General features: G+C 42.6%; 1 protein-coding gene across 1 annotated transcript in view; it reads right to left on the bottom strand.

Annotated features, from left to right (window-relative positions):
• Positions 1-1,919: 1,919 nt before the first annotated feature.
• NME9 (NME/NM23 family member 9) overlaps positions 1,920-24,513 on the bottom strand; it is an 81,402-nt gene continuing 58,808 nt past the window's right edge. The window contains exons 15-17 of the mRNA XM_073633426.1: positions 10,147-10,379; positions 8,315-8,398; positions 1,920-2,075 (exon numbers count right to left, since the gene is read on the bottom strand). Coding sequence (XP_073489527.1) covers positions 2,041-2,075; positions 8,315-8,398; positions 10,147-10,379 — 352 coding nt within the window. The 3' untranslated portion in view covers positions 1,920-2,040. The remainder of the gene's footprint in view (positions 2,076-8,314; positions 8,399-10,146; positions 10,380-24,513) is intronic.

Below are 24,513 nucleotides of genomic sequence, written 5' to 3'. Positions count from 1 at the left end.
AACACTGTGCATGCATTTTTAGGGCCAGTTCACACCATAAAAATGCACTCATAAGTTCCAGATCAGTTTTTGCATACAGTTCACACTACGTGCAGTTCCTGTGCAGTTCCAGTGCGTTTTTGATACAATTTGCTAGGTTCCAGTACAGTTGTTTGCAGAAAAAATGCAGCACGCTCTACTTTTTTTTCTGCACTGGAAACTGACTACACTGGTGTGAACTAGAGCCATTGGAATACATGGAAAACACTGCATGCATTTTTAGTGCAGAAAAAAAGCGCACAGAACTGCATCTGGTGTGAACTAGCACTTAGACCCCTTTCACACCAAGGCGTTTTTGCAGCAGTTTAGCGCTAAAAATAACGCTATTAAAACGCTCATAAAACGCTCCTAAAACGCTCCCCATGCATCTCAATGGACCCTTTCACACTGAGGCGTTGCGCTGGCGGGGCGTTGAGAAAAGTCCTGCAAGCAGCATCTTTGGAGCAGCTTTTGGGTGTTGAAAAAAGCGCGTCAAAAACGCTGTAAAATCGTTGTACTTGCGTTTTTTATGCTGGTCCATTGAATTCTATTACATGCAAAACGCTGCATTTTGCATGAAAAAAGTCCCTGACCCTTTCCAAAGACACAGAGGCACAAAAATGCATTAATGTGAACATGTTCCATAGGAACCCATGTTAAAAAATTCCCATGCATTTCTGCAAAATGCATCAAAAAAACGCATTAGTGTGAATGGAGCCTTAGTGCAGAAAAAAAGCGCACAGAACTGCATCTAGTGTGAATTAGCACTGAATCTTTTAGAGTGGAGGTGTATATCATTATGGAACCATGTCTTGAGAATATTGGGTTGCAGGCTTTATGCTCCTTTTTCACAGGTGCTCTGCTCTGTTCAGCAGGGAATCCGTGAGCAGATCCCCTGCTGAATCAGAGCAGAACGGGGTTAGATGTCAGTTTTGTGGCATCCCATCCAATTCAGTTTTGCATTCGCATTTTGAAAGCTAACTGTGGCGGACCTGTGTTGGATCTAAAGGCTGCTGTTCATTTATATCAAGCTAGTTCTGATCTGTCACCTTTAGTTCCAAAAAAATGGAAAGGCACACAGTTCTTTTCTGTTTTTTTTTCCCCAAAACTAAACAGACTTAGGGTCCTTTCACATGGGGCGGATCAGTGAGGATCCGCCCTGTGAACATCCGCTTGCTCAGCGAGATCGCTCCGCCGATCCCCGCTGAGCAGGAAAATGACAGGTCCGTCGCTGCACACTGTGCAGCGATGGACCTGTCAGAGCGCCGCTCTCCCCTATGGGGGATCGGATGATGACGGACCGCAAAGTCCGAACGTCACCCGATCTGATCCGAAAATGGATGGAAAAGTAGGGTTTTCCTCCGTTACACTTTTTCGGATTGGAGCGGGTCGGATGTCAGCAGACATGTCACCGCTGACATCCGACGCTCCATAGACCTCCATGGAGTGTCCGTTCAGGTCCGCCTAAAAAACTGACAGGCGGACCTGAATGGACAGTCCGTATGAAAGAGGCCTTAAAAGTAGAAGGATGTAAATGAACACAATCTTGTTTACTTCTGCCTGCCCATACATCTGCAGCTTCCAGTCAGGTCCGCCTGAATAACTGGCATGCGTTCCTGATCAGAAAGCCCATGTGAAAGGGCCCTTAAAGTGTATGATATATAATTTCTTTGAACAACAAAACCTGATGGAAATCAGCCTGCCTCACTTTAAGCAAAGTATATGCAAGAGTTTTTTATGTATATTTGACAGTGTTGTCTTTCTTTGTGAACCCTGTGCTTACTATCATGGACATTGAAGACAATTTTGCAAAGGTGAAAATAAACACACAAAAATGTTCAGGGTCAGTTTTATAATTTTTCAGTGCAACTATATAAACCAACAGAGGGAGGAACTTATGAATCACACTGCAACTCATCTCAAGATCTCACTGCTCCTGTATAGCATCTCCTTGCTGTGTTATAGAATTAATACATTTCTCCCATTATAGAATATATATTTATATTCAAAGGTAAAAGACAGTTAACTGTCATCTTGTTTGGGCTCTTCTTCGTTCTCTGTAAATAAAAACATGGAACAAAATTATTTCAATACATTTGTTTAATTTGTGATTAAAATGCTATTTTTGAGAGTGTATCGTTTTTGGTCTAGCAAACATGAAATTGTGTATAGGGATATTTTGTATTTACAACTTACAACCAGCAAATGGCAAGTGCGAAGATCCCCCGCCCACTTTTACAATGGAAGATCAGAGGGGCGCAGGAGGTGCTCTTTGGTAACGTGTATTACACCCAAAATACTGGAGTAACATGTAAGATGTTACTAAAGGTTAACATATCCTTTAAGGACAGAACATGTAGCGGGAAGTTGGTCACAAAAAACAGGGAGAAGGCAGATGTAATAAATACATTTATTTTTTCAATTTACACAGACGAAAAGGACAGATGCAAAAAAAAAAAAAAATAGAAAAACCTAGTGAACCAATCTCCAGGACCAAAATGGCTTATACCTGAGAAGTCTCAAAGAGCTTAACCAAGTTATAGTTCCTATTTTTTAAGGACACCTTACTGACTGGAATGGTACCAACCAACTGGTGAAAAGCAAATGCGGAAGCAATATTCAAAAAAGGATCAAGGATCAAGCAACAATTTTGAAAAATAAAACAATATTTTTTACTTTCTGATATAAAACATATCAGATTAAACAAAATGTAAAAAATCTAATTTCTTCATCAATTTAGGCCAATATGTATTCTGCTACATATTTTTGGTAAAAAAAAAATCCCAATAAGAGTGTATTGATGGTTTGTGCAAAAGTTATAGCGTCTACAAACTATGGGATATTTTTAAGGAATTTTGTATTTATTTTTTTACTAGTAATGGCGGCGATCAGCGATTTTTAGCGGGACAGCAACATTGCGGCAGACAAATCGGACACTAACTGACACTTTTTTGGGAACCGGTGACATTATTACAGTGATCAGTGCTAAAAATATGCACCGTTACTATACTAATGACACTGGCAGGGAAGGGGTTAACACCAGGGGCGATCAAGGGGTTAAGTGTGTTATCTGGGAGTGTTTTCTAACTGTGTGGGGGATGGACTGACTGGGATAACACAGAGATCTGTGTTCTTGCTTAGCAGGAACACAAGATCTCTATGTCCTGCCCTATCAGAACGGCGATCTGCCTTGTTTACAGATCCCCGTTCTGCCTCTGTGGGAAATGATCGCGGGTGGCCGGTGGACATCGCGTCCCCTGGACCTGCTGATTGGCTTCACCTCTGGCCAATCGACGCGCATTTCGTGCACACGGGCTAGTGCACGAAACGACTATAGGTACATCGATTCGCACAGCCATGCCACCTTGCCGCAGTAAATTTGCGGTGGGCGTTCAGCAAGGAGTTAAGGAGTGCAAAATCTGGTGCAGCTGAGCATGATAGCCAATCAGCTTTTAACTTCAGCTTGTTCAATTAAGCTTTGACAAAAAACCTGGAAACTGATTGATTTCTATATAGAGCTGCACCAGATTTTGCACTCTCCAGTTTTAGAGCATCTGGCGTAAAGCCGTAGCTTGGACCTCAAAAAATGCAGGGGAAGGAAATCCTCTGCGGTCTCTGCTATAAAATCAGGTTCCCCAATTCTTTCCTCCATAATATCCTCAAGTAAAGGAGGTTCCACCTCTGAATCCTGAACAGGGTCAGAGGAAACAGAGGACTTGTAGCATTTCTGGCCTCTGGAAACTGAAGATTCTAGAAGAACTGAGAATTTTCCAAAGAATTCAGACATAGTGGCAAAAAAATCTGCTTTTGTTTTCTATGGAGCCTTGCGGAAATTGGTGTTGATTCAATGTGGAAAAACACCAATCACCACAGTATGTGTGAATGAGCCCTTATGATTATGGTAAAGATAGTTGAGAATAACCGTCTTTGAAGGCAGGAACTGATGTAAATGGTTTAAATGCTTTTTGCACAATTGCACTGAATTATTCAGTAAAATTCAATTCTATCTATATCAGATCAACAGCTTATCCACTTTAAGACCAGGCCTCTTTTTCAGACTCAGTGTTTACAAGTTAAAAACACGTTTTTAACTTTTTTCTTAGCACCCCTAAACATTATACATTTTTTTTTCTAACACCCTAGAGAATAAAATGACGGTCATTGCAATACTTTTTGTCACACCATATTTGCGCAGCGGTCTTACAAGTGCACTTTTTTTTGAGAAAATTCACTTTTTTTAAATAAAAAAATAAGACAACAGTAAAGTTAGCCCAATTTTTTTTTTTTATATTGTGAAAGATAATGTTACGCCGAGCAAATTGATACCCTTCAAAATTGCGCCCGCTCGTGGAATGGCGTCAAACTTTTACCCTTAAAAATCTCTATAGGCGACGTTTAAAAAATTCTACAGGTTGCATGTTTTGAGTTACAGAGGAGGTCTAGGGCTAGAATTATTGCTCTCACTCTAACGATCGCGACGATAGCTCACATGTGTGGTTTGACCACCGTTTTCATATGCGGGCGCTACTCACATATGCGTTCACTTCTGAGCGCGAGCTCGTCGGGACAAGCACTTTAAAAAATGTTTGTTTTTCATTTTTCTTTCATTTATTTTTACACTGTTTTTTTTTTTTTAAAATAGTTTGGATCACTTTTATTCCTATTACAAGGAATGTAAACATCCCTTGTAATAGAAAAAAGCATGACAGGTCCTCTTAAATATGAGATCTGGGGTCAAAAAGACCTCAGATCTCATATTTAAACTAAAATGCAATAAAAAAAAAAAATTCTGTCATTTGAAAAAAATGACAACAGAAAAATGTGCCTTTAAGACGTATGGGCGGAAGTGACGTTTTGACGTCGCTTCCGACCTGCTATGTTATGGAGACGGGTGGGGGCCATTCTTAGCCTCACTCGTCTCCATACTCAGCCACCGATCGCCACCGCCGATGGCTCCGGTAAGCGGCGGAGGGCGCGGGAGAGCGGCGGGAGGGGGGCCCCTCTCCCACCGCCGATAATGGTGACCTCGCGGCGAATCCGCCGCAGAGACCACCATTATCGTTAACCAAACCGCCGCCTGAAGAGATGGATACCTCGGTTGTGGCAGCAGCTGCTGCTATTACCGAGATATCCCTCTTCAAAGACAGGACGTATATAGTCGTGCGGTGGTCGGTAATTTGTTAAGTACATGCTTTAAAGCGGTATTAAACCCAAACCAAAAATGTAATATATTGCAGCTTACCAATCCTAAACAAGATGGTCACATTTATTTATTTTATTTTCCTCTATTTTCACCTGGTGATCCAGCCATAAAGGGCTCATTTACATTTGTGGTTGAGGGCAATAAGTTCAGCTAACACTTTTTAGGGTCCATGCACACTGGACATAAAAAATGCTGTTTATAGAGACATTTGGCGTTTTTTTTTATTTAGCCTGTATAAGCAGCTCTATGTTACCCTATGTGTCAATGAACATTAGGGCGTTTGGAGGCATTTTTTCTGCCCCTAATGTGCAATTTACCCCAATTCCAAAAAAAGTTGGGACACTGTTAAAAATCTACATTAAAACAGAATGCAATGATTTGCAAATCTCATAAACCCCTCTTTATTATTCACAATAGAAAATAGAAAACATATCAAATGTTTAAACTGAGAAAAGGTACCATTTTAAGAAAAAAAAAGGAAATTTTGAAATTGATGGCACCAACACGTTTTAAAGTTGGGACAGGGCAAACAAAAGATGGCAAAGTAAGTGGTGCTAACAAGGAAGAGCTGGAAGAACATTTGGCAACAAATTAATTGGCAAAATGGCAGTAACGTGATTGGGTATAAAAAGAGCATCTTAGACAGTCAGAGGGTCCCAGAAGTAAAGATGGGCAGTGGTTCACCAATGTGAAAAGCTGCATCTAAAAATTGCTGAACAATTCCAGAATACAGTTTCTTAAAGAAAAACTGCAAAGACTTTAATTATATCATCATCTTTAGTACATAATATCATCAAAAGCTTCCAAGAATCTGGAGAAATCTCTGTGTGCAAGGAACAAGGTTGAAACGCAATAGTGGATGCCTGTGATCTTTGGGCTCTCAGACAACTCTGCATTAAAAACAGGCATGATTCTGTAATTGACATCACTGCATGGGCTCAGGAATACATAGAAAAATCACTGTCTGCAAACACAATTCACCGTGCCATCCAAAAATACAAGTTAAAGCTCTATCATGCGAAGCCATATCTGAATATGATCCAGAAACACAGCTGTCTTCTCTGGGCCAAAGCTCATTTAAAATGGTCTGTTGCAAAGCGGAAAACTGTTCTGTGGTCAGATGAATCGAAATTTGATGTTATTTTTGGCAACCATGGGTGTTGCGTCCTTCAGACAAAAGAGGAGAGGGACCTTACAGTTTAATATCAGTGCTCAGTACAAAATCCTGCATGTCTGATGGTATGGGGGTGCATTAGTGTGTATGGAATGGGCAGTTTGCACATCTGGAAAGGCTTTATCAATTCTGAAAGATATATCCAGGTTTTAGAGCAGCATATGCTCCCATCTAGATGTCTTCTTAAGGGAAGGCCTTGCATATTTTAGCAGGACAGTGCTAAACCGCATACTGCATCCATGAAAATAGCATTGCTTCATAATAGAATAGCTTGGGTGCTTAACTGGCCTGCCTGCAGTCCCGACCTTTCACCAATTGAAAATATTTGGCGCATCTTAAAATGAAAAATATGACCCAGGACTGTTGAGCAGTTTGAATCCCATATCAGGCAACAATGGGACAACATTCCTCTCCCAAAACTCCAACTGGTCTGATCAGTAACCAGACATTTACTACAGAGTGTAGTTAAAAGAAGAGGGGATGCTAACCCATTTTAAACATGGCCCTGTCCTAACTTTTTTAAGACATATTACTGTCGTACATTTTCTCAATTTTAACATTTGATATGTTTTCTATTGTGAATAAAATATGGGTTTATGAGATTTGCAAATCATTGCATTCTGCTTTAATGTAGATTTTACACAACTTTTTGAAATTGGGGTCAATGCACATTAGGGGCAGAAAAAATGCTTGAACCTCTGATAGTAAAGGCTCCTCGGAGATATGCAAATCATTGCAATATGTAGCCTCTACACAGTATCGCAACCTCTTCGGAATTGGGGCTGTATTAGGATAACAGTTTTACATAAATGAAGAGGGCTAACCATTGTAAGCACCTCTGTCAAGGGTAAATGGTCTATTTTAACACTTAACCACTTCAATACCAGGCACTTTCGCCCCTTACCTTCCCAGGCCAATTTTCAGCTTTCAGCGCTCTTGCACTTTCAATAAGAATTGCGCGGTCATACAACACTGTACCCAAATGAAATTTTTATCATTTTGTTCACACAAATAGAGCTTTCTTTTTGTGGTATTTATTTACAAATCCGGTTTTTTATTTTTTTTTGTAATATAAGCAAAAAAATTAGTGAAAATTTAAAAAAATATATATATTTTCTACTTGTTTTAAAAGAAATCCAATAAAATCAAATTTTGTCATAAATTTAAGCCAAAATGTATTCTGCTACATGTCTTTGGTAAAAAAAATATCCTGTGAAGTGTATAATAATTGGTCTGTGTGATCACGGACATATGTACGCAGATGATCATGTACAGATGTGCGCAGATGATCACGGACATATGTGTGCAGATGATTATTGGGACATATGATTTTACTGTTACATATGAGGAGAACAGGTGTTTTTACTGTGTGGGGACATGTGAGGGGACATGTGTGTGGGGACAGTGTTTTGGGGACATTGTGTGTTTACATGTGTGGGGACACTGGGCCGGTGATCAGTGTGTAAAAAGCTGTAAAAACAGCTCATACTCACTGATCACCGGCTGGCTTCAGCGATCCGCTCTCCTTTCCTCACTGACAACTTCTGTGTGAGGAGAGGAGAGCCGATTGCTAGGCTATTTACATCGCATGACAACTGTGATTGGACACAGCTGTCATGTGATCAGGAGGGCCAATCACAGAGCCCTCCTGCCGATCGGGATCGTGCCTTTGCGCAGGCAAGCGCGCGCGATCCCCCTCCTGCTGAGGGACGCTCCTGAACATCTCTCAGAAGGAGGAAGCGCCCACCCGGCCCTATATGTGCAGTAGCCGGGTGGGAGGTGGTTACCAAGTTGAGTGCTGGATGTCTTGAAGCAGTTTAGCGCCTCAAAGCTGATGGGTAGGGGTTACAAGTGAATGCCACTACCTATCAGTAGTCTTTAAGAAATTAACACAGTATAATTTGTCCTTTCAATGTTACCTGGGAGGGCTGTGCTTTCATTGCTCTCTTCACTTTGTTCGATATCTTCAGCAGTATTTTTTGTGGATGTTTCAATACTGTTCCCTGTGCAACAAAAATTGAATGGATTTAGGTAGATTTTCATTATACCAATCAAAATCTATCTGTAAACCTGCAACCTAAGGATATGTCCATGACTGCTACAAAAATATTAATAGGATTTTCCTGATTATAATATTCCCTCAAAGTGAGCTTCAGAAGATTTACCCCCTTCCTGACCAGGCCTTTTTTTGCTTTTTGGCACTGTGTTACTTTAACTGACAATTGCCCGATCGTGCAACCCTGTACACCTACAAAATTGATGTCAATTTTTTCCCACAAATAGAGATTTGTTTTGGTGGTATTTGATTAACACTGGGTTTTTCATTTTTTGCACTATAAACTAAAAAAAAGACCAAAAATTTTTTACTTTCTGCCATAAAACACATCCAATAAAAAAAAATCTAATTTCTTCATAAATTTAGACCAATATGTATTCTACTACATATTTTTGGTAAAAGAATCCCAATAAGCATATATTGATTGGCTTGCATGAAAGTTATAGCATCTATAAAACAAGGATAAAGACTATATACTTAAATTTTTTTTTTTTACTAGCAATGGCGGCGATCAGCAACTTATAGCGGAACTGCGATAGTATGGTGGACAATCTGACACTAACTGACACTTTGTGGGAACCAGTGACACTATCACAGTGATAAGTGCTAAAAATATACACTGTCACTGTACTAATGACTAATGAGGCCGATCTGCTGACAGCCTAAAGATTTACTGCTGCTCATGGGCTCTGAGCTTCAGCAAAATGGCAGCTTCCAGTAAGAAGAAAAAGGGAAAAATGCTGAAAGCAATTTACAGCACACACCAATTTTGGTAACATATTTAGTAATGTAGAATGTATGTTCCTTGCTAAAGAACATTGTTTTTTTATCAAGTTGTTATGGGTGAAATTCCGGTTTAACAATATGGAAAGTAAATGAACAGAAGAGAAATCCAAATCAAATCAAAATTTGGTGTGACCATCCTTTGACTTCAAAACAGCATCAATTCTTCTAGGTACACTTGCACACAGTTTTTGAAAGAACTTGGCAGATAGGCTGTTCCAAACATCTTGGAAAATTAACCACAGATCTTCTGTGGATAAGATAAAGAAAAACACGAAACCCCCCTGACGGGGCTTTAATGCAGCCAGTGCTATACACTTCAAAAAGGTGATAGAATGGTCAAATATAATTTTTATTGATACAAAGGCTGAAAAATGTATTAATAATTTCAGACATAAAAGTCAAGACATGAGCTGTGGTACAAAAATTGTTAAAAAAGGGAGCCGGCAACAGTATACAATCCAGTATACAACAGTATACAATCCGGTATCTCATACAATACAGTATATCCGAGGCAACAAGATCAAATTATATTAGTATTGAAGGTCTGACGCGTTTTGACCCCAATGGGTCTTCTTCAGAGGACAGATGGCTAACAGCTGTGAATATGTAAGCATGTATCATAATCTTTCAGAAAAGCACCGGGCAAAACAGAAGATATGGAATAAACTGAATTTATATATATGCATGAACGTCTTCATATTTTGTATAATTACCAGTCCAGTTGCCTCCAGTGGCTATAGGTGACCATGATGTATTGGAGTAGTTTTCTTCCCTGGCAACAGGTATTACTACACTCGGCGGAACATGGAGGGCCAAAATCGGCCTGGACATGATTGTATTCTTATTTTCAAACTGTTTTCCTTCAATATTGTCTTGAAGGAATTTCAATAATACATTAAATGAACTTACCTCTGATATTTCCATCCAGATCAATGTCTCCAAATATGAACTTTATCTTTTCTGTGGCATGATTAATATTGGAGGAGCCATGGACTGAATTCTGCAGAATACTCTTGGCAAACAAGCCCCTCAGAGAATCAGGGGTCGATGTTTGAGCTATAGTGGGGTCTGTAGGGCCCATCAGTGCTCTCCACTCCTGCACTGCATTCTCTTTGCTAAGAATCATCATTAAACAAGGACCTCTGGAATGAAACAGAACATAAACTGAACTGAATGTTAAGAGCAAATTGAATAACACTTAAAGCGTTTGTTACCCTAAAAAAAAATAAAAAAATGGATCCTGTCCCTTTAAAGCATGTTATACAGCACAGTGCCCGTGCTGTGTAATTTGGCCCCCTGTATCACCTGCTGGAATTCCTGGCTGATCCTGGCTATACCCTCCCCTCTGTAAACTGACCACGGTATATCATGGCTGCTGAGCCCCTGACACCGTGGAGAGTGTACGTGCCTCTGTCATCCATAGCTCTCCTGTCCTCCTCTGTGCTGCTCTCCCCCCTCCCCTCACTGCCTGTCAGCTAGTGACAGTGCCCTCCCTCCTGCTGCTGGAATAACATCTACATCTTTATACTATCCACGCTGTCTCCCTATCCTGTTTCCCCGTGTGTGTGATTAAAAAAATGCAGTATATACCTCATTTCAGAGAGCCACTTGTCACTCACGTGACCAGCTGGCTCTCTCCTCCTCTTGACTGACGTCAGTGAGGGAATCTCAGACCTGCCCGCTGCAGCTGTCAGATGGGGAGAAGAGAGAGCCTGCCAGTCACGAGAGCACTGAAATTAGGTATATACTGCATTTTTTTGTTTTTAAATGACACACACAGAGGGCCACAGCATTAGGAGACAGCGCGGATAGTATAAAGATGTTAGAGTGGCTTAACAACCACTTTAACTAATAATTAGGGATGAGCTTCGTGTTCGAGTCGAACCCATGTTCGACTCGAACATCGGCTGTTCGATCGTTCGCCGAATTGCGAACGATATGGGCCGTTCGCGCCAAATTCGTGTGGCGGGTCACGGCCCATAATTCACTGCGGCATTGCAGTGCATTGCTTGCTGATGATTGGCCAAGCATGCACTATGACCCGCATGCTTGGCCAATCACAGTGCCGCCTTAACAGAGAGCCATAATTGGCCAAAGCCAAGGAGGCTTTGGCCAATTATGGCTCAGGGGATTTAGTACACGCCCCACACTATATAAGGCCGCCTGCACGGCGGCCCTGTGCAGTGTGTTCCGGTGTGCTTAGAGAGAGAGAGAGACAGTGTCATTTCATTTGAGTTAGCTAGATTAGGCAGGACAGTCAGTCAGTTAGCTGCACTTAAAGTGTATTGTGTATATATATACATCCCAGGTGTTGTATATATATATATATATATATATATATATATATACACTGTATTCAGTTTAGTTAGATCCGTTCCTGTTATCTTCTAGACTATTTACATTTAGTGCAGTGCGTCCTGCTCACAGTGTTCAGCTAGATCCGTTCCTGTTATATTCCTACTGACAGGCAGGCTTGTCTTGTTACAGTATTTTGAAGAAAATTACTGGTGTTCTTTTGATCCTATTAGTACCACAGTCAGGCAGCTAGACTATTTACATTTAGTGCAGTGCGTCCTGCTCACAGTGTTCAGCTAGATCCGTTCCTGTTATCTTCTTACTGACAGGCAGGCTTGTCTTGTTACAGTATTTTAAAGAAAATTACTGGTGTTCTTTTGATCCTATTAGTACCACAGTCAGGCAGCTAGACTATTTACAGTTAGTGCAGTGCGTCCTGCCCACAGTGTTCTGCTAAACCTACAAGTAAGTGGGGTGCGTCCTGCTCACAGTGTTCAGCTAAACCTACAAGTTAGTGGGGTGCGTCCACCTCACAGTGTTCAGCTAAACCTACAAGCTAGTGGGGTGCGTCCTGCTCACAGTGTTCAGCTAGATCCGTTTCTGTTATCTTCTTACTAACAGGCAGGCTTGTCTTGTTACAGTAAATACAGCTACCTGAAGAAAATTGCTGGTGTTCTTTTGATCCTATTAGTACCACAGTCAGGCAGCTAGACTATTTACAGTTAGTGCAGTGCGTCCTGCTCACAGTGTTCAGCTAAACCTACAAGTTAGTGGGGTGCGTCCACCTCACAGTGTTCAGCTAAACCTACAAGCTAGTGGGGTGCGTCCTGCTCACAGTGTTCAGCTAGATCCGTTTCTGTTATCTTCTTACTGACAGGCAGGCTTGTCTTGTTACAGTAAATACAGCTACCTGAAGAAAATTGCTGGTGTTCTTTTGATCCTATTAGTACCACAGTCAGGCAGCTAGACTATTTACAGTTAGTGCAGTGCGTCCTGCTCACAGTGTTCTGCTAAACCTACAAGTTAGTGGGGTGCATCCTGCTCACAGTGTTCAGCTAAACCTACAAGTTAGTGGGGTGCGTCCACCTCACAGTGTTCAGCTAAACCTACAAGCTAGTGGGGTGCGTCCTGCTCACAGTGTTCAGCTAGATCCGTTCCTGTTATCTTCTTACTGACAGGCAGGCTTGTCTTGTTACAGTAAATACAGCTACCTGAAGAAAATTGCTGGTGTTCTTTTGATCCTATTAGTACCACAGTCAGGCAGCTAGACTATTTACAGTTAGTGCAGTGCGTCCTGCTCACAGTGTTCTGCTAAACCTACAAGTTAGTGGGGTGCGTCCTGCTCACAGTGTTCAGCTAAACCTACAAGTTAGTGGGGTGCGTCCACCTCACAGTGTTCAGCTAAACCTACAAGCTAGTGGGGTGCGTCCTGCTCACAGTGTTCAGCTAGATCCGTTCCTGTTATCTTCTTACTGACAGGCAGGCTTGTCTTGTTACAGTAAATACAGCTACCTGAAGAAAATTGCTGGTGTTCTTTTGATCCTATTAGTACCACAGTCAGGCAGCTAGACTATTTACAGTTAGTGCAGTGCGTCCTGCTCACAGTGTTCTGCTAAACCTACAAGTTAGTGGGGTGCGTCCTGCTCACAGTGTTCAGCTAAACCTACAAGTTAGTGAGGTGCGTCCACCTCACAGTGTTCAGCTAAACCTACAAGCTAGTGGGGTGCGTCCTGCTCACAGTGTTCAGCTAGATCCGTTCCTGTTATCTTCTTACTGACAGGCAGGCTTGTCTTGTTACAGTAAATACAGCTACCTGAAGAAAATTGCTGGTGTTCTTTTGATCCTATTAGTACCACAGTCAGGCAGCTAGACTATTTACAGTTAGTGCAGTGCGTCCTGCTCACAGTGTTCTGCTAAACCTACAAGTTAGTGGGGTGCGCCCTGCTCACAGTGTTCAGCTAAACCTACAAGTTAGTGAGGTGCGTCCACCTTACAGTGTTCAGCTAAAGCTACCTGTAGAAGGTTGGTGGTGTTCTCATACTACAGGCAGGCAGTTGATTTTGCTAGCTGCAGTATCAGTACATATATATATATATATATATATATATATATATATATATATATATATATCCCAGCTTAGTGCAGCTACAGGCCATTAGTATGTCTGGAAGGCCAAGAAGGAGAGGCAGACAGTCACAAGCCAATAAGAGAGGGCAAGCAGGCTCTGTGTCTAGTGCTGGTCATGGAGACGGTGCATCCTCATCAGCACGTGGCCATGGGACACGCTTGGCCTTTTTTTCGGCAGCTGGCCATGTTGAGCCGCAACATGCGGAAGACTTGGTCGAGTGGATGACCAAGCCGTCCTCATCCTCCTCATCCTCTCTCACCCATGCCCAGGGTACTTTGTCTGGCAAAGCAGCGGCCTCTTCCCTTGGCTCAATGTCATCAGTGACTCCTTCCCTAGCCCCACCATGTCCTCCTGAGGAGTCCCTCGAACTGTTTGACCACAGTGTTGGGTACATGCTCCAGGAGGATGCCCAGCGTTTGGAAGGCTCTGATGATGATACTGAGCTCGATGAAGGCAGTAACACGAGCACGGACAGAGGGGGTGCCCAAGAAGGACAGCAATCTGGCAGTCATGCTCCCCCTGCTGCAGCATACTGCCAGGTTTGCTCCAGTGATGAGGAGGGAGGGGATGATGAGGTCACTGACTCAACGTGGGTGCCTGATAGGAGAGAGGAGGAGGAGGAGGAGGCGGCACATCACCAACGAGGCAGGATGCCCTCCAGGGGCCAGCCTAAGGGCAGCACATTGACTGCATCACACCCCAAAGCTCCACATGTGCAGGGCGCTGCAGTCTCTGCGCGTTATTCAAAAAGTTCTTTGGTGTGGGCCTTTTTGAGACGAGTGCATCAGATCGCACCGCTGCTGTTTGCAACATATGTCTCAAGCGTATCTCGCGTGGCCAAAACATCTCCCGCTTGGGTACCACATGCTTGACCAGACATATGTTGACCTGCCATGCAGTTCGTTGCCAAGGGTATCTAAAAGACCCACACCAAAGAACAAAGAGGACCTCTGCTTGCTCCTCATCAGCTGAGATTTCCAACCCCACTAGACCTTCAGTCCTCTCTGAGACCTGCACTGAGAGGAATGAAGGTGTAGAATTAGGTGTGTCACAGCCACGTACTTGTGGGCAATCTGATTTTGGTACACCGACGTCAGATTGTACCAGGCAAATTTCCCTGCCCCAGCTGCTGCACCGCCGAAAGAAGTTTGCTCCCAGCCATCCACATGCCCAACGGTTGAATGCTAGCTTGGCAAAATTGCTAGCACTTCAACTGCTGCCTTTTCAGTTGGTAGACTCTGCCCCCTTCCGTGAGTTTGTGGAATGTGCGGTTCCCCAGTGGCAGGTACCCAAACGCCACTTTTTCTCACGGAAGGCAATTCCGGCTCTCTACCAGCATGTGGAAGGCAATGTCCATGCCTCGCTGGACAGGGCGGTCAGCGGTAAGGTGCATATTACCGCTGACTCATGGTCCAGCAGGCATGGACAGGGACGTTACCTAAGTTTCACAGCGCATTGGGTGACTCTGCTGGCAGCTGGGAAGGATGCAGGACAAGGTGCAGTAGTGTTGGAGGTTGTTCCGCCACCACGCCTCCAAAATGCTAATGATTGTGACACACCTCTCTCCTCCACCCCCTCCTCTTCTTCTTCCTCCATGGCCTCTTCCTCGGAACCAGCGGTGCTCCGTAGTCGTTCAAGGGGTTACGCAAGTACGCAGGCCAAAAGATGCCATGCGGTGCTTGAGCTGGTGTGCTTGGGGGACAGGAGCCACACTGGGGCAGAGGTTCTGTCAGCTCTGCAGGGGCAGGTTCAGAGGTGGTTGACGCCATGCCAACTTAAGGCAGGAATGGTGGTTTGCGACAATGGCACCAACCTCCTCTCTGCCCTCCGACAGGGACAAATGACCCATGTGCCCTGTTTGGCTCACGTCCTTAACTTGGTGGTGCAGCGGTTCTTGGGCAGGTACCCGGGCTTACAGGATGTCCTGAGGCAGGCCAGGAAAGTCTGTGTGCATTTCCGCCGGTCATATAATGCCAGTGCTCGGCTGACGGACCTCCAAAAGGAGTTTAACCTGCCCAAAAACCGCCTAATCTGTGACATGCCCACCAGGTGGAACTCAACGTTGGCCATGCTGCAGCGGCTGCACACGCAGCAGAGGGCCATCAATGAGTACCTGTGCGACTATGGCACCAGGACAGGGTCAGGGGAGCTTGGTTTTTTTTCCCCACGCCAGTGGGCCATGATCAGGGATGCATGCACTGTCCTGTCACCATTTGAGGAGGCCACGAGGATGGTGAGCAGTGACAGTGCATGCATCAGTGACACTGTCCCCCTTGTCCACCTGTTGGAGCACACGCTGCGTGGAATAATGGACAGGGCACTTGAGGCAGAACAGAGGCAGGAAGAGGAGGACTTCCTTAGCTCTCAAGGCCCCCTTTATCCAGACAGTGTTCCTGCGTGCCCGCCAATCACACAGGAAGAGGACGAGGAGGAAGAGGAGGAGGAGGAGGAGGAGGAAGATTGTGTCAGTATGGAGGTGGAGCCTGGCACTCAGCATCAGCAGCAGTCTTTAAGGGATCAGTCCCAAGAAACACATGGACTTGTACGTGGCTGGGAGGAGGTGGCTGCGGACCATGTTGTCCTTAGTGACCCAGAGGACTCCGGACCGAATGCCTCAGCAAACCTACGCTGCATGGCCTCCCTGATCCTGCAAAGCCTGCGTAAGGATCCTCGTATTCGTGGTATCAAGGAGAAGGACCAATACTGGCTGGCAACCCTCCTTGATCCACGTTACAAGGGTAAGGTTGCGGACCTTATCTTGCCATCGCAGAGGGAGCAGAGGATGAAACATCTTCGGGAGGCCTTGCAGAAAGGTCTGTGCAACGCGTTCCCAGAGACTGGGAGGTTACAAACTCCTGTTTCTGGACGTGTTGCTGAGGCTTCGGTCAGTCAAAGAAGGAGCGGTGGAGAAGGTGGCGTCTGACCGATGCGTTCAGACAATTTTTTGGTCCGCAGCCCCAAGGTATGATCGGTTCCAGCAACCATCGCCAGCGTCTGTTTTACATGGTGCAGGAATACCTAGGGGCAAGATCAGACTTGGACACCTTTCCCACCGAAAATCCTCTGGGTTACTGGGTCTTGAGGATGGATCACTGGCCAGAGCTTGCACAGTATGCAATTGAGCTACTGGCCTGTCCTGCATCCAGCGTTCTTTCGGAACGCACATTCAGTGCTGCTGGAGGCGTGGTAACCGATCACAGGGTGCGTCTGTCCACTGACTCGGTCGATCGACTGACCTTCATAAAAATGAATGAGTCTTGGATCACCACCAGCTACCAAGCACCTGATGCTGATGTAACCGAATAATTTTTTTTGAAATCTCAGATCCCTTCAAAGACTGCCTATGCTGATGCTGAGTGACTATCCCTGAGTAATTATCCTCTTCCTCCTCAATCATCACGCTGATAGCTTGTAAGAACATTTTTGGTTCTGGGTGCCACCACCAGTGCCTAAGGCACAATTTTTCAGCCCCTGTTTAACAGGGGCGTGTAATTACGATTTTTGATGTAATACTTTGCAGCAGGGCTCGTTCCTGCATTCCAACTAGAGTGTCTGTGAGGGGTTGCAGTGTTGTGGCACCAGCACCAGTGCCTAAGGCCCAATTTTTCAGCCCTTGTTTAACAGGGGCGTGTAATTACAATTTTTGATGCAATACTTTGCAGCAGGGCTCGTTCCTGCATTCCAACTAGAGTGTCTGTGAGGGGTTGCAGTGTTGTGGCACCAGCACCAGTGCCTAAGGCCTAATTTTTCAGCTCCTGTTCAACAGGGGCATGTAATTACAATTCTTGATCTAATATTTCACAGCAGAGCCCTGTGAGGCCTTACAGTGTTGTGGCCACAGCAACACCTAAGGCCCAAATTTCTGCTGAGTATATAGGGCAGGACCCTACTTTCAAACAACTAACTTACAAACGACTCCTACTTGCAAACGGAAGGAGACAACAGGAAGTGAAATCTACCCCTAGGAAGGGAAATTCTCTCCTGTAAGAGTTAATATGGGAAAAACATTTCTCCTTTCCACTGATGCTTTCCAATCCATTGGGACAAAAAGTAAGGTGAAATCTTCTGAAGAGGAGGAAAGACAGCAAAACAAATGTCACAGGGGTGATAACCCTTCCCTATGTTTTCCAAAAAGCTTAAAAAAGATTTTTTGGCTGGAGCTAAACACGTTAAAAATGTACCCGTTCAAAATTACAAAGAGATTCTACTTAACAACAAACCTACAGCCTGTATACTGCTGTTCAGAGTATATAGGGCCTGGTGGCCCCACACCTTTCCTTATTTTAATTTGGGTGCGGGGTTCCCCTTAATATCCATACAAGACCCAAAGGGCCTGGTAATGGACTGGGGGGTACCCATGCCGTTTGTCTCACTGATTTTCATCCATATTGCCAGGACCCGACATTACATTAAACCCGCAAGCAGTTTTAAATGAGATTTTTTCCTTTAAAAATGACATTTGGTGCAGGGACTGTTCTAAACACGGGAAACACGCGTCACTTTACAGGCATACTATAGACACCCCTCAGGTACGATATTTAAAGGAATATTTCACTTTTTTTTTTTTTACTTTAAGCATCATTAAAATCACTGCTCCCGAAAAAACGGCCGTTTTTAAAAGTTTTTTTTGCATTGATACATGTCCCCTGGGGTAGGACCCGGGTCCCCAAACCCTTTTTAGGACAATACCATGCAAATTAGCCTTTAAAATTAGCACTTTTGATTTCGAACGTTCGAGTCCCATAGACATCAATGGGGTTCTAACGTTCGTGCGAACTTTCGGTCCGTTCGCAGGTTCTGGTGCGAACCGAACCGGGGGGTGTTCGGCTCATCCCTACTAATAATTAAGAGAGCCAATCACAATTGGACAAGATATGAAGATACGCAAGAATCTGCATACTCTGTACAAAATTTATTACAATTGTGCAGGCTTACTTCTTAAAGATGTAAAAATTCCCCTTATTTAACTTTATATATTTTGACTCTTAAGCTTCAGTCAGTGTCAAATGTCATCTGAAGTCAGATAGTTGCTGCTTAGTGAAATGATTGACCGCACACACTCTCTCCTGGCTGCTAAATGTGTATATTATCCAATAACAGAGCTCACTAAATAACCTCTTGCATATGTGCAGTGATAAAGAGAGTGGGCTTTAACACCCACACCTTGCACACTTTTTTGTGCTGAGAGCGTACTGACTGTACTCACTGTGCTCTCAGTACAGTGACCAAGCTGTCAAAGATGGCTCTTGGTCTTTAACCAGTAAATAAATAAAATATAAAGTGAATAAGTGTAGTGCTGCTATTAATAAAGCAACACAATGCGTAAATAATGATAATGATGTCTCAGATAAGCAATAAATAAACAATCAATTAGAGTGATATTCGATGACCAATTTTACTTTCAAACAATTCTTCTCACTGTATCATCATTTCCTAAATACACAAGATAGTAATACCAAAACCCCAGTGCTATATATTATAGGGTAAAAAACATAGCCCAGTAACAAATACAATAAATCTTCACAGCTTATATGTGCCCAAATGAATGTGATAAACGTGACATAGATTGATTCCACAACCCCAGTGCTGCAAGTCCAACACAATTAACTAATCACACCACACTCACTAATGTGAGTCCATACAAAAGGGTGTTCAGTGTACACAGGTCTTGTGAGGTCTTCTCCACTAAGCGGGGCAGTGTCCTGATGAGAGTAAGATGATATAAGTTCCACCACCGTGCACCCTATGCGCTCACCTTTAAAATTTGGCCTATATAATACACACTATATTGTCAAAAGTATTGGGATGCCTGCCTTTACACGTGCATGAATGTTGATGGCATCCCAGTCGTAGGGTTCAATATTGAGTTGGCCCACCCTTTGCAGCTATAACAGCTTCAACTCTTCTGGGAAGGCTATCCACAAGGCTTAGGAGTGTGTCTATGGTATTGTTTGACCATTCTTCTGGAAGTGCATTTGTGAGGTCAGGCACTGATGTTGGATGAGAAAGCCTGGCTCACTGTCTCCACTCTAATTCATGCCAAAGGTGTTCTATGGGTTGAGGTCAGGACTCTCTGCAGGCCAGTCAAGTTCCAGTCACCCTAAACTCGCTCATCCAAGTCTTTATAGACCTTGCTTTGTGCTGGTCCAAATGATTTGGTGGAGGAGGAATTTTGGTGTGGGCTTGTTTTTCAGAGGTTGGGCTTGGCCCCTTAGTTCCAGTGAAAGGAACTCTTAAGGAGTCAGCATACCAAGACATTTCAATTTCATGCTCCGAACTTTGTGGGAACAGTTTGGGGATGGCTCCTTCCTGTTCCAAAATGACTGCGCACCAATGCACAAAGCAAGGTCCATAAAGACATGGATTAGCGAGTATGGGATGGAGGAACTTGACTGTTCATTGGTCTGGAAACGCATAACGGGAGTTAGCAGCAGCAATATACATATAAATCAGATCAATGGCAGTGCATACTTTTTTGTTAACATTTAGCTGTTGATCTTTACTATTGTTCAGGAGCTAGCAGGACAAGCACCCAATCATGTGATCACTGTAACAGCCAATCACAGTGGTCACCTGATTGGCTGATCCTTTCCACCCACAACTATAAATAGCTACAGGACTCTATTATACAATGCTGTTATGTGTACTTAGAAGCTCAGGTAGTTCAAACTGTCAGAATGTGTAACCTCTGACCCAGTAAAAAATCATACGCAGACAACCGAAATAAAACTGAACACAAGGGCAAACAATTAAAAAACAAAATTGAAGTAAGCTTTCAGAAGTATAATAAAGTAGGAATCAATATTTTGGTAGAAATCCAATTGTGACTGGTTATCTTTAAAAATACAAAAGACAGCTCTTACTACCCTTGTGGCTGATTTTGATTGTATAGAGAATTTCATACTAATGGCAAGAAAATCATATATGCATAATATATGAAAGAGATGGTGCTAAATAAGGTTGAATGATGCTCTGGGTAAAGGAAATGCATATTGCTCACAATCTTCCATTTACAGAAAGATGGCAACATAGATATTATGAAGATGTTTTGCATTTTGAAAAAAATGTCTGAGAGGGAGATGGGCGGAGCCTAGCGGAGCAGACATTCATTGTTAGAGCTCCGCACCGCTGAGGAGAGAAGAGAAGGACAAAGCGGAGCTTGAAGGATCAAAAGGTATCCATTTGAACCTTTTGGCCCCAGGGAACAAACTTTGAAAGTTTGGGCAGGAAATATGGTACTGGGAGGAAACCGTGGCAGAAATAAAAATCACCTCACAAAGAGCTCACAGGCACTCACTGCAGCTGAAGCAGCTCCAGTCACCTCACAAGATACAGCATCAGGGCGCTCTCACAGACAGAAAATGTCACAGCAAGACTCTCCATTTGAGTCAGATACAGAACAAATCCTCTCACAAACTTCTCCACAAGCCTCCTCAGCATCCCCAGTAATATTATTACAATTTGAAAAGATGCTTCATAAGGCTTTAAAACAAACCTCAGACCAAATAACAAAAAGCCTAACCAAAGAAATTCGAGAGCGGGGAAACCGCACCGCAGCCTTAGAAATAAAAATGGATGAAATTGAAATTACAACCCAAGTAAATATAACAGAATTGGAACAATTAAAAGAAGAGAATTTAATACTTCAAACTAAGCTCGAAGATTACAAAAATAGAGCCAGACGTTCAAACTTGCGCATAAGGGGAATACCTGAAACTGTGACAGACCTGCAATCTACTATTACTGCTCTATTACAAGAACTAAAGCCAGATATCCCTATTGAACGTTTAGAACTGGACAGAGTACACAGAGCCCTCACAGCCAAAAAGAAAGATGGACCCCCACGTGATATAATCACAAAATTTCATTATTACAGAACGAAAGAACAAATGCGTATGAATGGTAAGGTGAACTGCAGCGTCAGATGTTAGGAAGACAGTTTGTCTTCCTAACATCTGACGCTGCAGTTCACCTTACCATTCTCTAGCAGTGGCCTTGATGCTTTTTGGTGGCCATTTTGGTTCCATTTTTTTGACTTACCACGCACATCCCCTTGCTGTGTCCCGTGTTCTTTTGGGGAAATTCTGGATGTATGCCCTGCCAGCACGCTGTTTTTGATCACCTCAGCTCCCGGCATAGATTGGTTGACCCCAGTGCCATACGTACTATACCTCATTCACAGTGAGTCCTTATATATTATCAGCACCCGCCCCTGATGAGTGTGGAACACACGAAACGCGTCGGGTATTACTATTTTGGGATGCAGATACAAAGCCCCCCTTTACCATCTGTTTTTGGGCATTTTGGGTGGTCTTGGGATGTTTCTTCACACCCCGATGAAATTCCTCACAATTTTTTGTTTTGTTCTGATCATGCAATGTTTGGTTTCACTGTCTCATTTACAAGTATTGTCAACACAACTCTGTACCATTATGAACTCATTAGAATGTATTACTGATCAATCAGACCACTGTGGGGCACTTGGCTACCATACTCAGATGTACCCCAGTTGCCTGTATTGCATGCATACTTTTAATAGTGTGTATGAACAAACATGAAATGACATTTATTATAATGTGTTTTACCTATGTGGTTTCTGTTATTGATTTGTTTCATGATTTTATGACAATAAATGTGTACCTTTATTGAATCTATCTCCACCATGTCTATGGCCTCAATCAAAGTCCCAAACTTTTCCCACAACTTCCAAATAGGGATGGAGGCCCATTCTATATGTGCCTCATATAAAGTCCCAAACCTTCCCATTGTTTCAAGAGAAAAAAAGGAACTTAATTTTCAAGGACACAATTATCAAATTTTTGCTGACCTATCCCAACTTACTATTACTAAAAGACGATCCATGAAACCCCAACTAATGGAACTGCAATGCCACAACATTATGTATCAATGGGGCTTCCCCTTTTCAGTCAGATTTAACTACCAAGGTACAATTTACAGAAGCAGATCAGCAGATGAACTACAACAAACCCTTTTAAAATTAAATCTGACAGAACCCACAAGCAGCAACTCTCCCACACGCAGAAGAATGGCATCATCTTCACCTTCAGGCAGCACTCAGAAAATTTCAGAACAAAATGGAAATCATCATTCTCACAAAAGAGGCCGTTATGCCACATCATCCATGGACCAAGAAGATTCAATGGACTGACATCCTAATTCCTGATATCTCTTCATTTATTATACTAAGAGATGGTTCTCTATAAAAAAACCTGTATTTATAACTGAATGTAACTGCATTCTGATAGTCACACACTGTGTGGGATCATGTTACATTCCAGTTATATTTCTTATTACTTCTGATTCATATAGCCTTAGAATATATAAGTGAAATAAGGAAATTCTTCTTCAGTTATATATTATCAGGTAATAACAATAGATTTATTACTTTTTAGGACAAATATGTTCAATAATCCAGAAGTAATGGAAGCTTTTTCTTTCTTTTCTTAAAACAAATATATTATTACCTAACTAGTTCCTAGAATTATGTTTTTGTTTATTCTAATCTGAAGCAATACAGCCTCAATTTTATGAGTTAACATATCTAAACAGTTACATATGAATAAAATATGTAATTGTTTACTCTAAAAGGGTTAAAATCCCAAAATAATTCAAACTATCTTCATCAATACCAAAGTTATTAACAGTACCTTTCTAACTGAATTATTTAGCCTAGGGCAAGACTAACCATATACAACCACCCTGGAATAAATAATTTCAACAAAAACTATATTCTGCACTCCAATTAATGAAACATCATTTTGATGTCTTTTGACATAGCACTTCTCTCCTGTAAGCGGAAGATCCGTGTACCCCCATTAGCCCTCCTCATTCTCCCAACCATATTATGTGGGAGTGTGACAAAGGCACTTATTCCCCTGAGAGAGATATTTATTCTCTTTCACGGGTAAATTGTGATTACTTGCAAAAAATAATTTATACAATGTATCATCTAATCTCATATGTTTTTTGTTTACTCTTTACTCCAGAATTCACTGGTTTCTTTTCTATCTATTCATCTCTTCAGTCCACACAGGTTGATCTGCGCAGTCAGCTCTGCATAACAAAAAGTAAGTCAAAACTATTTGATCTGTTGCCATGGCACCACTGAATATACTTTCCCTGAATGTTCAGGGAATAAATGTCTCTCAAAAAAGGACCAAAGCCTTCCGTACTTTCCATAACAAGAAGGCTCACATAGTATGCCTCCAAGAAACACACTTCACCAAAGATTCTACTCCAAAATATATTTCTCCTTATTATCAACAAATTTACACGGCTTCTGCCTGTACCAAGCAAAGGGGAACTCTAATTGCATTTCACCGATCCACACCATTCACCTTATCATCAGAAATTAAAGACCCAGAAGGTAGATACCTGATACTCATGGGTTATATAATGGATACAGCAATCACGGTGATTTCCTACTACGCTCCTAACAAACAACCTACACCATTCCTCTCACATATATTACAAGTGATTAATACACACAAAATAGGAACAGTGATAATGTGTGGGGATTCGAACCAGGTCCTCCTCCCATTTCTAGATAAATCACCTTTTACACCATCCAAAATAACCTCTAGATTACCTTTTTCTCAACTTCTTTCCAAATACAATCTGGTAGATTCGTGGAGAGAAAGTAACCCAATGAAAAAGAAATTCACTTATTTCTCGCACCCTCATCAAACCTTCACCAGAATAGATCATATTTTTCTAACAATAGGAATGATACCAGAAATTATTGCATCAGATATAATTCCGATTCCGTGGTCTGACCATAATGCAGTATACACTACTATAGCCTCAGCCATACCAAAAGCGCATGACCCAAC

The sequence above is a fragment of the Aquarana catesbeiana genome, linkage group LG06, assembly GCF_042186555.1.
Source record: "Aquarana catesbeiana isolate 2022-GZ linkage group LG06, ASM4218655v1, whole genome shotgun sequence".
Classification (NCBI taxonomy): domain Eukaryota; kingdom Metazoa; phylum Chordata; class Amphibia; order Anura; family Ranidae; genus Aquarana; species Aquarana catesbeiana.
Note: the sequence above shows the minus strand (reverse complement) of the source record. Positions and strands in the feature narration are given on the sequence as shown.